The following is a 14,219-nucleotide window of genomic DNA, read 5'->3' as shown; positions in this document are numbered from 1 at the left end:
AAGAGTGGTAGAAGAAGTGAAAATAACAGGAGTCATAGGACTCGAAGCAAGTAAGAGAGCAGAAGTAGGTAAAGAAGCAGGAAAAGAAGGAATGGGAACAGAGGAAGAAAGAGGAACTTCATCTAAAACTGGACCTAGTTCTCCACTTTCATAACCACCAACGAAGAGGCGATGAATATATTCGTTGGTGTCCCTCAGAGTGGTTTCATCTTCAAAGGGAATGTGAACAGGTTCAGTAAGAGAGGCACAGAGAGGGGTAACTTCAACTTCATTATCGAAAACTATGCATCTCCTGGCTCTTGGTCTAGCTATCAAAGAGGTGTCTTCGTCTTCATCGTCCTCAAAATCTTCTTCTACAGCTTTCCTCTTTGACAGCTTAGCTTGAGTTCTCTCCACAGAAAGAGAAGTACCAGAAGAGGCTCGAAGGGCAGTATCCACTTCGGTTGTCATTCCTCGAATAGCAAATCCTGACAAAAAGAAGGATTTTTTGTTAAAAAAAAAAGTTAGAAAAAATAAAGGACTTGTCATACGAAAAATGATAAAAAGATGCATACCGTGAGTTTTCACTTTCCAACCATGTAAATTGGAAATGGATTTCCACGTTCTCGCCTCCATAGGCACGACTTTCATGATTAAATCTACCCAACCACGGAAATTAGGAACGGGTTCCACATCTCCCATGGCTGCTATAGAAAAGCAAAAAAGAATGAAATTAGAAAAGAAGTTGAAATTCTTAAGAGGTAAGAACGGTAAGTAAAAAAAAACTTACGTGCAAAGTTCAACTTCTCAGGGAAGGGGATATTTGTTTCACCCACCAAATCAACTGTGCATACCGCAACATAACGAGTGTACCACCCGCGGTCCTTGTCATCTTCAGGGCTTACTAAGACCCTTTTACTTCTTGCAGTTAGAGTAAAAAGTCCATTACGAAATAACTTGGGGTGGTAAAGATGAATAAGGTGGGGAAAGGAAAAATCAACACCAGCTTTAACAGATAAATACCTCAAACAAGCCACTGTTCTCCATACAAGGGGACCAATTTTTCCCAAACAAATTTTGAGAAAACGGCAGAAATCAAGTATGACTAGGTCAATAGCAGGAATAAATCCCAAAGTGAAGGGGTAAGTATAAACAAAAGAAAATCCAATCCTAAAAGAAGATATTCTTTGATTTGGATTAGGGATTACTATACGAAAATCACTTCTCCAGTTGCAATCTTTTCGAACAATAGAAACCAAAGGTTCAGTGATTAAAGAAGGAAAAGTGTCAGCTTTCTCTAAATTGACAACTTGCTCACGAAGAGATTTCCTATCATTCTCAAAAGATAGGTCGTTGGGTACTATTTCCTCAACTAAAGGCTCTTGAAGAGGCTCAGGAAGTTCTTTACCTTTAGAGGAATATTTCTTAGTGATAGAACCTCTGGAAATAGTACGGGAGCTAGAAGAAGGCATGACAGAACCAGATGCACCACCACGAACGGATCCTAGGCCACGAAGCCTGCCTCCTCTTCCTTTTCTATGTCTTACAGGGGCATTGGGGAAGCTATCAAGAATTGAGATTCTTTTAGGGTTAGGATTCGGAGATGCCATTGCAGAGAAAAGGATGAACTCAAGGAAAAAGGAGTAGAAATAAAGAGTAAAGGATCTATTAAGGGTTTATGAAGAAAAGGACAAAACGAAAAAGGATATATATGTATATAATAGCAACCGTCAAGCAAATAAGTGTAATGATGGAAAGCCTATAATAAAGGCAACTATTGCTTCGTGAATATAAGGGATGAATAAACCTAGGAAAAAGGCTGCAGAATTACAAAACCAATCGGAAGGTGACACGTGTGCAGAGCATTAAATAGAAAAGACAACTGGGGCGTTAATACTATCATAACATTGATTACAACAAAAAATTCTCTTTTTGTGAAGGTCCACTTCCCAAATATTTAATGGATAAATAAATGGAAAGTGGGGGGACTATCTGTATTGGGAAAAAACTGAGTCTGAATATTGAAGATGAGGTGTCATGACACGTGGACTGGTCAAAAGGTCAAAACGCAATAAATAGCCAAGAGGCACGGGCGATAACAGATAGGGGAAAAGAAAGCAACATAGGTGTGAACCGTTACTAAAATAGGTACGAGTCTCGTACCTATTCGAGTCGTTTAAAGATCAAAGATCGGAAGAAGTTGAAGATACGAATCTGATGACGTAAAAGAGTCTAAATACAACATTAAATGTCAAATACGTTAGAGAATCTGAATTAAATAGAAATGATTGTGTAACGTTTCTTTTAAATATCATTTATTGCTCATAATTGCCTCATTAAGACAAAGGCATTATATCTTCTCCTAGAATCAACTATAAAAGGGGGAAGACTCAACATCTGTAAGGACACGAAATACTATTGAGATCTTACTGAAATACAAAACTATTTACTGCTTTATCATCATTCTAAAAAATATTTTATTTTCGTCTCCTGATTATCAGTAACCCGAATTTCTTTCTAGCTTTGACCAAAGACTCAGATTTTTGGTTAAACAAATATATTTTTCTCAAAAATACTTTTCAAAAAATTTCTTTTGGAAAGAAGATTTTTTTTTTTTTTTGCTGCGCAAAACTTGCTTCTAAAGCTTGGCCAAATTAAACACTTTAATTATTTGGAAAAAACACTTTTGATAAAAAATAGAAAAAAATACTTTTAGCCAAAAAGAAGCTTCAAATAACTTCGAGGGGGACGGAGGAGGAAGGCGGGGGGGGGGGGGGATAAGCTCTAAATCTTTTGCAAATTGTTTTAAATTACTCCAACCATTTTACCCCTATATATATTGCCCTTGAAAGAGTCGACATGACTTGCTGTTGCTACTCGCTAGTACTAAAAGCACATAAAATATTCTGTGCATATTTAACAGATGTCTTAAAGATTCATTTCTTTTCTAAACAAAAAGTACTATGTACTCACAATACTGTAATAGAGTTTGACCAAATCATATTAATTCCTATAATATTTCATTAACGCTAATACCATTCCACTAGCACTATGTGAGGTACAGAGTAACGTAGAACAAGTCAAGACCATCACGGCGCTGGAACCAAACTGTCTTTAATTTGTGCATATAAATATATCCCTATATCTCCACGTTCCTCTCATCCTTTTCAAGAACCTTAACTACTCCTTTAATTTATGCTCTCCGTCCCTTAATTTGTTGTTTACTTAGCATAGACACTAAACACTTCATTTGCATAATAATCCTAATCTCTCTTAAATATCTGTTGTGTATGCAATACGTGTATACACGTAAAAAAAATCTCCTTAGCTCTTCCTATATATGGCTTTAAACCCCCCATGAAAATCACGTTCTCAAACTCACGTCAACTTCATTTCTTTTCAGCTTATCGTCCATTTCCAAGTTTCACCTCATCCTCAAATTTCTCTTACTTTCCTAAGGGACCATTACAACCACAACCGAACTTGTACGAGATTTTGTTAATAGAGAAGCTACTGACAATCTCCAAAGGTCGGATACAACCACGTATATAACAAATAGTTAGAAGTACTGGACAAGATCGAGCTACTCACCGAACTAATATAATGAGTTGCTTGCAAAGTTGGCCGGAGCCAATTGTCCGAGTTCAAGCACTGTCCGAAAGTGGCATTCAAGAAATCCCCCACCGTTTCATTAAACGGCCAGCGGATAGACCATGTTTCATTGAAACAACTCATGTTAAGCAACCCTACAACAATATTCCATTGATTGACCTCGAAAACCTGAAGTCAACCAAGGAATCTGTTCGCTCTGAAACTATGAAACTCATTTCTCAGGCTTGTCGCGACTGGGGTTTTTTCCAAGTGGTGAATCATGGCGTTAGCCATGACCTGATGGCAAAAACTCGCGGTGTTTGGCGCGAGTTTTTTCATCTTCCACTGGAGGAGAAACAGAAATTTGCAAATTCTCCAACTACGTATGAAGGGTACGGCAGTCGGCTAGGAGTGGAGAAAGGTGGCAAATTGGATTGGAGTGATTATTTCTTCCTTCATTTTCTTCCTGAACCGTTGAGGGATGAGAAAAAATGGCCTAATCTTCCGATTACATGCAGGTAAACTTTCATTCTTCTTCTCCAACGGCACGCACTTTTGTATCTCTGCACATTACTATTTCGTGAAATATTATATGGAAACCTTACAACTATATATAGCTTTAAATCGACGGAGTAAATGCATCTGCACCTACTGCTTTCAATATAATATATTGTTAAAGGTTTGTAAACTTTTTCTTTTTAAGCTTTTTTTTTTTGTATGTGTTGTTCTATTGCTGCTTATAACTTAGGGGCGGATGCACGTGGGAAGGGGCGGGTTCACGTGAATCTATCCTCCTCCGAAATCATGTATAGCACTAGTAAATTTCAGCTCAAATACTTAAATTAACATGGGTGAACCCAAACTCAAGTGAACATTTTAGTACATTGGTAAGGAGGTGCATCTTCTACCTTTTAGTCGGGGTTCGATCCTACACTCTTTCTTCTTTTAAATTATATTTTAATTAATAAATAGGGTTTATAAATTCTCATGCTCTGCCTCTTTTTTCTAATTTAATACACTTTTTAAATTTTTTCTCCCTTTTATGTGGGTTAAATGTTTTTTTTTATTTCCTTCTCTTTTTAGTGTTCCTTTTGACCTTTAAAATTCCTAAACTAAAAATACATCTCTTAGACACTTTCTTGAAAACTCGGATCTTTGGCGCTCATAGTGTACTCATACTTTTGAAATCATGGATACACCTCTCCTTATAAGCAAGGAATTAAAAGATTTTGGATGGAAGGGAATATCTAGGCGGATCTTCATGATAAAATGATCTCAACAATATCTTTTGGAGTTACTCCTATTGATATTATTATTTTTATTCGACCTAGCAATAAAGTTTCACAACTTTATCAAAACCTTTGTATGCGAAAGTGGTCCTAGACTAGTTTGTAAAATGCAACTTGTTGTCTCTCACGTTTTTGAAAAGGCAAAATAATTCTCCTGGTAAACATGTCAAACGTGGTCGGTGGTATAATATAACGTACATTTTGTCGATCACAGAATAATTATAACATTGTTTTGTTCTTTTTTGTTATGGTTTGTGACCTCTCAGAAAAATTGTTGCTGAATACGGACAAGAAGGAGTCAAACTTTGTGAAAGAATATTGAAGATTTTATCCTTAAACCTGGGATTAAATGAGGATTATTTACACCATAAGTTTGGAGGGGACAGTGAAAGAGGTGCATGTTTAAGGGTAAATTTTTACCCAAAGTGTCCACAGCCAGACTTAACCCTAGGCCTTTCTTCGCACTCTGACCCTGGTGGCATGACCCTTCTCCTCCCTGATATCGAAGTCGCTGGCCTCCAAGTCCGCCGTGGAAATAACTGGTTAACTGTTAAACCTGTTCCCAATGCCTTCATCGTCAACATTGGAGATCAAATTCAGGTTTCTTACTCATCAACCGACAGAGCATGCATGGTTTTTCGACTGATCATGTTGTTCACCATTATATACTCCTTGTCTCATTTCTCAAAATAGTTTAATTCTCACTTAATTTTGAATATGGTCGTCTGTCTTTTTTTGTAGTATATTTTACAAGTGTAGTTTTAATAATGACCGCAGGTATTAAGCAATGGAACGTACAAAAGTGTAGAGCACAGAGTGATCGTTAATTCAGCTAAAGAACGTGTTTCCTTAGCATTCTTCTACAATCCAGGAGGTGACAAACTCATTAAGCCTGCAGATGAGCTTGTGACGGAGGACCGGCCGGCGTTATATTTTCCGACGACGTTCAATAAGTACCGAGCTTTAATTAGAACCAAGGGCCCTTGTGGGAAATCTCAAATTGAATCACTAAAATCTCTAGATAATTAGTCTATCTTTTATTTTTGAGAAGTTACTGTGGGTAACACAGTAAATGCCCAGTATCGGCAGCTGGCTGTATCCTGTATTTTTCCTTTTCTATTTCAATAATATTATTAAGACAATATGTACTGTAGTATTGATTCTCATGTATCTTTCGTCCTTTTGCCAAATTGTATTCAACTTCTCTAAGCTTTTGTTTTTGCTAATGAAACGCGAATCAAAATTAATGCAAGAAGTTTAAGGAGGTTAGTACACAAGGGAACTAATCGTATTGATTTAGTTTAGTCCCATAAAAGTCTTTTTATAAATAAAATAATTTATATAAAAAGGGTGTTGGGTGTCTATGAATAAAGTCTCACGTGGGAAGTAGAAACAAAAAATTAAGGTACTTATAAGGAGTTGGATAGTTTTAATGGTGTGAGGCCTTTTAGGAAAACCGTGCGGATTTGGCCCAAATCAGACAATAGCACACCATGTTAAAAGAATCTTTGGGTCGTTTTAGCTTAACAACTAGTATCAGAGTCAATGGTTTGGGGTTGAGCCGTTAATATGGGCTTGGCCCATTGGGCCAGCCCGTGATTTAATAAGGTTGGGCTAGAATTTTGGACCCCATTTAAAAACGAGGTTTTTAAGCCCGGCTCGAGTAAGCCCGTAGCCTGTAAGGCTTGACTGAGGCTGGGTTGGGCCGGTCCGTAGGCCTAATAAAAATATTTACTTAAAATATATAAAATAAAAGTATATGGCACTGTAACATCGGAATCCACATTTCACATTGATGGGTGTGTTCTTACCAAATACAAAAGTTGCATCCATCATGAAAATGTTCAAACACTTGTTACTACTTGAAATTGCCTGCACGACTTTCCCAAAAATAAAACTAGTAATATTTATTTTATGTGAATTTGAATATTATTAGTTTTTAAAATTTAATTATTCTTTATATTTAACTAATTAATATTGCATATGAATTATAGATGTAGATGAAAGTGAAGATGTTAGATAACCTTGTCACAAGCGGATTCAAATGTGTTTGATAAAGATGATGTGTTGGATATCCCATAAGCATCATGAAAATTCTCTTGAATAGTTTGTTTTGAGTTTTGGCTTTTAGTGAATGAAATATAGTCTTATCTTTTACTTTTTTAGTGTTTATTGTAATACATTGGAACAATATAAAATGTTATTAATTTTTTGCGAAATTTTTCTAATAAGTTATTTTTTAACTTTTTTCAAAATCTTTTTTTAGGTTAGCACATAAAGAAAAAATATAAAATTATAGTTTAAGAAATAATGGGCCGGCTCGTGGGGGCCCACGACCCATATAAGGATGGGATGAGCTGACCATTATAAGGCCTATCAAAATGGTGGACTAGCCCATCAATTGTTAAAGCCCACATGGGCTGGGTTGGGCTAACCCAACCCGCTCATATTGACAGCTCTAGTTTGGGGGGACGAGTATGAAGATGACGGAGTGTGGCGTAGGAGTCCAGCTTAGTGCCTTTGCCCGTTAACATACTGGTTTACGACCTTTACCAATAGCTTTAAAGACATATTTGGTGACCGTAATTAATCGAATCATATTGGTGGCTAGAGCCGTCAAAATGGGCTTGGTCCGTGAGGCCAGCCTAACCCAGCCCGTTATTTGGGTAGGGTTGGATTGGGATTTTTTAGCCCATTAAAAACTGAGGCTTATAAGCTCGGCCCAAGTCAGCCCGTTGGCCCTTGAGGCTTGACGGAGGCTGGGCCTGGGCCGGTCCATGGGCCAAAAATTAATTAAATTCAAATTTAAATATTTAAAAAAGTAAAAATTAAAATAATCTTAAATATAATCCTCATTTTCCACCCTTAGATTTCTCATTTAACTTTCCATATCAACTAGAATTTATATTTTTGATATGCATGTAGTAGACAAGATTAGTTTTTCTTTTGCTTAATTAACAACGAACTAGGAAAGTTTTAAGTGGCCATTAATAATTTTTTCAAAAAGAAAATATTACTTTAAGTGGCAAATGATTAGTTTGGTTACTTTAACATATTATTAATTATTAAATTGCTCTTCCGTATAGAAAAAGATCAAGTTTTAATAACCAAAGAAAATTAACAACACTAGCAAATTTCTTAAAATTTTTATGGGCTATCATGGTGAAATCAATAAATAATCTTAAACCTAAATTAAAAAACCTTAACATATAAACTTATTGAAACAATTCTTGAACCTAAGGAAAGTGAAAGAAAAGTACTAAAAAAATATTTATGTAACGTTATAAAAAAATAGCTAGAGATATAGAGAATTTATATTTCAATTACGAGATTCCTTGTCAAATATCAAGATCCTTGCACACTCTAAATAAACAGAAGTCGTTCATATGATTAAGTAGGGGTGTCAATGGATACTTGAAAACCGACTAAGGCAACCAGTAATTAAACTCAAAATACAAATTCCTAAACCTACTATACTACTTCTACTTAAACTAAGTTATTTCAAGTATTTGTATTAGCAAGACACTAAGTATTGTAGTGATTATGATTAGCAAACCACAATGCATTGAATATGTTTCCTTTCATATAATTTAGATTTATCTTTTTGAATATTTAATCTTCTATAAACTTTATTCTTGAGTCTCAACTTGGTTAATATCTTTCCACTCGTGTGATTTATATTTTCTTTGCTTTTACTTGTGTAACGACCCGGTTGTTCGTTCTTAGAGTTATAGCCCCATTTCCCTCCATCTATGCTTATTTATGTGTTGTTCAGCTGTGTTGAGTTGTATCGAGTTGGTAGGTTTGGGTTCGGAATAGTTTTGGAGTGAAATGAACACTTAGTCTCTTAGTTATGAAAGCTAAATAGAAAAGTCAACCGGAAGCTGACTTATGAGTAAACGAATTCGGATTTGGATTTTTATGATTCAATTAGCTTTGTTGGGTGATTTTAGACGTAGGAGTGTGTCCGAAATATAATTTGGAGATCCGTGGTAGAATTAGGGTTGAATTTGCGAAAGTTGGAAGTTAATTTAGAAGTTCTTAGGCTTGAATTCGAGGTTGATTTGTTGTTTTGGTGTTGTTTTAGGTGTTCCGGAGGTTCGACTAAGTTCGGGTAGTGATATATGACTTGTTGGAATTATTGATTGAGGTCCCGAGGGTCTCGGGTGAGTTTCGGAGAGGTTTGAGTTGTGTTGCGCTTGTTTTTCTTGTGTTTTGACGTTGTTTCTTCAAGCATAAATGATATCATATTGAACAAATGAGCTCCGATTTCTTTTTTGATTGAGGTATTAGAACCGTATCGTAATTATGGACCCGTAACAAAAAGAATCGTCGAATTTGAACATTGTATGAGGATTTTATGGTCATTTTACTAAGAACTAGGTTGCCAGATTTTTCAGATTAATTACGAAATTGCCACCAGCAGCGTATTTAAAAAATTTGCACTATTTGCAAAATATTAAAACCTACATATCTCATTCATTATAAGGTCAAATTGAGTGATTCAAAAGCCTAACTTGACTATAATTTCATAAGGAATCCATTGGAGGCATAAAATACGTGTTTTGGGATTGTTTAGAACAAGAAACGAGGCATAATATCTGGCAGAAAAATATATAAAACAAGGGTTTGTTCATTCAGTCATATTTTGAGTTGGGGAGCTCGGATTCGGGCGATTTTGGAGGCGATATTCATCATATGGATTGGGGTAAGTGTTCTCTACTTGGTTTTGGTTATATTTCATGAATCCATCATTATTTTTGGGATTTGATTGATGATTTCAAAGTGAAATTGAGGGAGTTAGGGTTTGAGTTTTGGAAAGTTTTAAGTGAGGATTTGAGGGACCAAACGGAGTCCGATTTTGATAAATTTTATATGGTTAGACTCAAGAGAGAACGAGGTTTATGATTCTGCCATTTTTGAATGATTCTGAGATGTCGTTCTGGGGGCCGAATTTTTGCCGATTTTGGATTTTTGGCATATTTTGTAGTTTTTATTGTGGAATTCGAATCTTTAGCACATGGTGATGACATTAATCTGATTATGGTTAGATTCAGAGCTTTTGGAGACCGAGTCTAGAGATGAGGGCATCCTGGAGTAGGATTTTACGCTGTTAAGGTAAGCAACAGTTTTAACTCTGGTCTTGAGGGTATAAACCCGAAGAATTTGAGATTATGTGATTGTTTGGAGGTGATACCCACGCTAGGCAACGAGCGTGTGGGCGTACCGCGAGGGATTGAGACTTGGTCCGTCCCGTGAGGTGTGAGGCCTAATGGCTATTTTCTGTGGTTATGTGTTTACTTGTTGTTGAACTTGTTTGCCTTCATGTTAGAGATCATGCGTAGGCTTTATTTATGCTCACATTATTTGTACTCAGTCATAGAAATTATTGTACATGCATACCTCAGTCTCTATTATTTGCTAATATGTTGTGATACTTCATGTGTGCAGTGTCCCCTTATTTGTTGATGATGGTGAGGCTAGTGAGGTACATGGTTGAGTGAGACCGAGGGCCTTTTTGTGAGAATATTAATATCATATCCCGTGAGTTATCCATGTAGCACGTGAGTTGACCGTGCGAGTCCACGTATTTATACCATAGCACGTGAGTTATCCGTGTAGCACGTGAGTTGACCGTGCAGATTCAGGTATTGATATAATGGCCTGGATGTGAGGATATTACTACCATAGCGCGTGAGTTATCCGCGTAGCATGTGAGTTGACCGTGTGGGTCCAAGTATTGATACCATAGCGCGTGAGTTGTCTGCGTAGCACGTGAGTTGACCGTGTAGATTCAGGTATTGATATGAGGGCACGTGAGTTGTCCGTGCTTAGCGCTTGGACTTTGGGAGCCCCTCCGGAGTCTGTACACACCCCCAGTGAGCGCAGAGTGTTGAGTGTATTGAGTCATGAGTGCGAGTGATGAGTGCTGGAGTGACACTGCTGTGAGGTTGTATTTATTTGTGCTATTATTGCATTTATCTGTTAAATTTATTTGTGGCATTTACTGAGTTATGGAATTTACTTGTTTATTTTTGTTTATTTTTAAATTGTTAAAATAAATAATTGGTCTGTTTTGCTCAGCTCATCACTACTTCTCAGTTCCTTAGTTATTTCGGTTACTACTAAGGTGGTTGTACTCATACTACACCCTGCACTTTATGTGTAGATCCAGGTGAGGTAGAGCATGGCGATCGTTGATTTCAGGCCGGCTATCTGTGGAGATTGCAAGGTAGCTGCCAGCATCCGCAGGACCTTGTCACTCCTTTTGTCATTTCTTCTTTTGGACAGTTAGAGAGTTTATATACCTTGATTCATAGTTTTAGACGCTCATGACTTAGTGACACCCCGATGTTTGGGACTAGTTTCCGTATTATATTTAGAGTTGGTTTAATTTGTCAGGAATTAAATTATTGAAAATATTTTATTAAATTCTTATAATCAAATTAGTAGTAATATTTTGGGAATAGGCTTGCCTTGTAACATGAAAGACGCCATCACGACCATGGTTAGATTTTGGGTCGTGACAAGTTTGTATTAGAGCCTACGTTGCATAGGTCTCACGAGTCATGAGCGAGTTTAGTAGAGTCTTGCGGATCGGTATAGAGACGTCTGTACTTATCTTCGAGAGGCTGCAGAACCTTTAGGAAAACTTCACCTTCTTGAATTCTTACCGTGTGGTATTGATTCAGCTTGAGGTGTAACTCTTTGAATTCCTTCCACGCATTCGTATGCACACATGAGTACTTGGTATCAGTTGTGCATTGACGAATTGTGATTCCCTGGATGAGGTGTGAGATGTTATTTTTATGTGTTGATGTTAGGCCAATCTGGAGGATTTGAGGCCGGGTTTTGACTGTAGATTGAGCACTAAGGTTTTGATTTTGTAAGCGCGTTCTTGTAGACCTATATGTTCGGTAATGTCCCTATTAGTGGAAATGGTGGCTGGATGGATACGTGATGAGTATGATGTGACCGCGAGATGACTTCATATGATTTGAATGTGACGAGAAGGTGTTGCTGAAGATTTCACCTATTTGAGACTCCAGGTATGTTTTTAGAATCGTTTGAGGATGAACGTTTGTTCAAGATGGGGAGGATGTAACGACCCGGTCGTTCGTTCTTAGAGTTATAGCCCCATTCCCCCTATTTATGCTTATTTATGTGTTGTTCAGCTGTGTTGAGTTGTATCGAGTTGGTAGGTTTGGGTTCGGAGTAGTTTTGGAGTGAAATGAACACTTAGTCTCTTAGTTAGAAAGCTAAGTAGAAAAGTCAACCGGAAGTTGACTTATGAGTAAACGAATTCGGATTTGGATTTTTATGATCCGATTAGCTTTGTTGGGTGATTTTAGACGTAGGAGTGTGTCCGGAATATAATTTGGATATCCGTGGTAGAATTAGGCTTGAATTGGCGAAAGTTGGAAGTTAATTTAGAAGTTCTTAGGCTTGAATTCGAGATTGATTTGGTGTTTTGGTGCTGTTTTGTGTGTTCCGGAGGTTCGACTAAGTTTGGGTAGTGATATATGACTTGTTGGAATTATTGGTTGAGGTCCCGAGGGTCTCGGTTGAGTTTCGGAGAGATTTAGGTTGTGTTGCGCTCGTTTTTCTTATATTTCGACGTCGTTTCTTCAAGCATAAATGATATCATATTGAACAAATGATTTCCAATTTCTTTTTGATTGAGGTATTATAACCGTATCGTAATTACGAACTCGTAGCAAAAAGAATCGTCAAATTTGGACATTGTATGAGGATTTTATGGTCATTTTACTAAGAATTAGGTTGCTAGATTTTTCAGATTAATTGCGAAATTGCCACTAGCAGCGTATTTAAAAAATCTGCACTATTTGCAAATATTAAAACCTACATATCTCATTCATTATAAAGTCAAATTGAGTGATTCAATAGTCTAACTTGACTAGAATTTCACAAGGAATCCGTTGGAGGCATAAAATACAAGTTTTGGGATCATTTGGCATGAGAAACGAGGCAGAATAGCTGACAGAAAAATATATAAAACTAGGGTTTGTTCATTCAGTCATATTTTGAGTTGGGGAGCTCGGATTTGGGCCATTTTGGAGGTGATTTTTACCATAGGGATTGGGATAAGTGTTCTCTAATCAGTTTTGTTTGTATTTCATGAATGAATCATCATATTTCGGATTTGATTCATGATTTCAAAGTGAAATTGAGGGTTAGAGTTTGCATTTTGAAGAGTTTTAAGTGAGGATTTGAGGGACCAAACGGAGTCCGATTTTGATAAAATTTATATGATTAGACTCGGGAGAGAACGCGGTTTATGATTCTGCCATTTTTGACTGATTCTGAAACATGGGCACGGGGCCGGATTTTGGCCGATTTCGGATTTTTAGCATATTTTGTAGTTTTTAATTGTGGAATTTGATTCTTTAGCACATGGTGATGGTATTAATCTCATTATGGTTAGATTTGGAGATTTTGGAGACCGAGTCCAGAGACGAGGGCATCCCGGAGTAGGATTTTACATTGTTAAGGTAAGTAACAGTTTTAACTCTAGCCTTAAGGGTATAAACCCGGAGAATTTGAAATCATGTGATTATTTGGAGGTGATGCCCATGCTAGGTGACAGGCGTGTGGGTGTACCGCGAGGGATTGAAACTTGGTCCATCCCGTGAAGTGTGAGGCCTAATGGCTATTATCTGTGGTTATGTATTTACTTGTTGTTGAACTTGTTTGCCGTCATGTCAGAGATCATGCGTATGCTTTATTCATGCTCACATTATTTGTACTCAGTCATAGAAATTATTGTACGTGCGTACCTCAGTCTCTATTATTTACTAATATGTTGTGATACTTGATGTGGGCAGTGTCCCCTTATTTGTTGATGATGGTAAGGCTAGTGAGGTACATGGTTGAGTGAGACCGAGGGCCTGGTTGTGAGAATATTTCTAACATAGAGCGTGAGTTGTCCACGTAGCACGTGAGCTGACCGTGTGGGTCCAGATATTTATACCATAGCGCGTGAGTTATCCGCGTAGCACGTGAGTTGACCGTGCGGATCCAGATATTGATGTAATGGCCTGGTTGTGAGTGTCACACCTCCTTTTTACATACCCGAGAGGGTACAAGGGGAGTTTTTTCCAATTAAAGGACAATCGAAACGGGATTGGTTTATTTATTTCAGAGTCGCCACTTGGGAGATTTAGGGTGTCCCAAGTCACCAATTTTAATCCCGAATCGAGGAAAAGAATGACTCCATATTACAGTCTGCGTACCAGAAATCTGGATAAGGAATTCTGTTAACCCGGGAGAAGGTGTTAGGCATTCCCGAGTTCCGTGGTTCTAGCACGGTCGCTCAACTGTTATATTCGGCTTGATTAT

General features: G+C 37.4%; 1 protein-coding gene across 1 annotated transcript; it reads left to right on the top strand.

The window, feature by feature from the left end:
* The first annotated feature begins 3,427 nt into the window (after positions 1-3,427).
* Positions 3,428-6,009, top strand: LOC104221725 (jasmonate-induced oxygenase 4-like). The gene is made up of 3 exons (XM_009772845.2): positions 3,428-4,088; positions 5,126-5,459; positions 5,637-6,009. Exons 1-3 carry the CDS (start codon positions 3,583-3,585, stop codon positions 5,886-5,888), a joined length of 1,092 nt encoding a protein of 363 aa, XP_009771147.1. The 5' UTR covers positions 3,428-3,582; the 3' UTR covers positions 5,889-6,009.
* Positions 6,010-14,219: the final 8,210 nt, after the last annotated feature.

Source organism: Nicotiana sylvestris, chromosome 12, assembly GCF_000393655.2.
Source record: "Nicotiana sylvestris chromosome 12, ASM39365v2, whole genome shotgun sequence".
Lineage (NCBI taxonomy): Eukaryota > Viridiplantae > Streptophyta > Magnoliopsida > Solanales > Solanaceae > Nicotiana > Nicotiana sylvestris.
Note: the sequence above shows the minus strand (reverse complement) of the source record. Positions and strands in the feature narration are given on the sequence as shown.

Excerpts from the sequence above, each read along its gene's own strand:
- LOC104221725 (XM_009772845.2), top strand. The coding sequence starts at position 3,583 with ATGAGTTGCTTGCAAAGTTGGCCGGAGCCAATTGTCCGAGTTCAAGCA. Across the intron at positions 4,089-5,125 it reads AATCTTCCGATTACATGCAG|AAAAATTGTTGCTGAATACG; the intron begins GTAAACTTTCAT and ends GTGACCTCTCAG. Across the intron at positions 5,460-5,636 it reads ACATTGGAGATCAAATTCAG|GTATTAAGCAATGGAACGTA; the intron begins GTTTCTTACTCA and ends TAATGACCGCAG.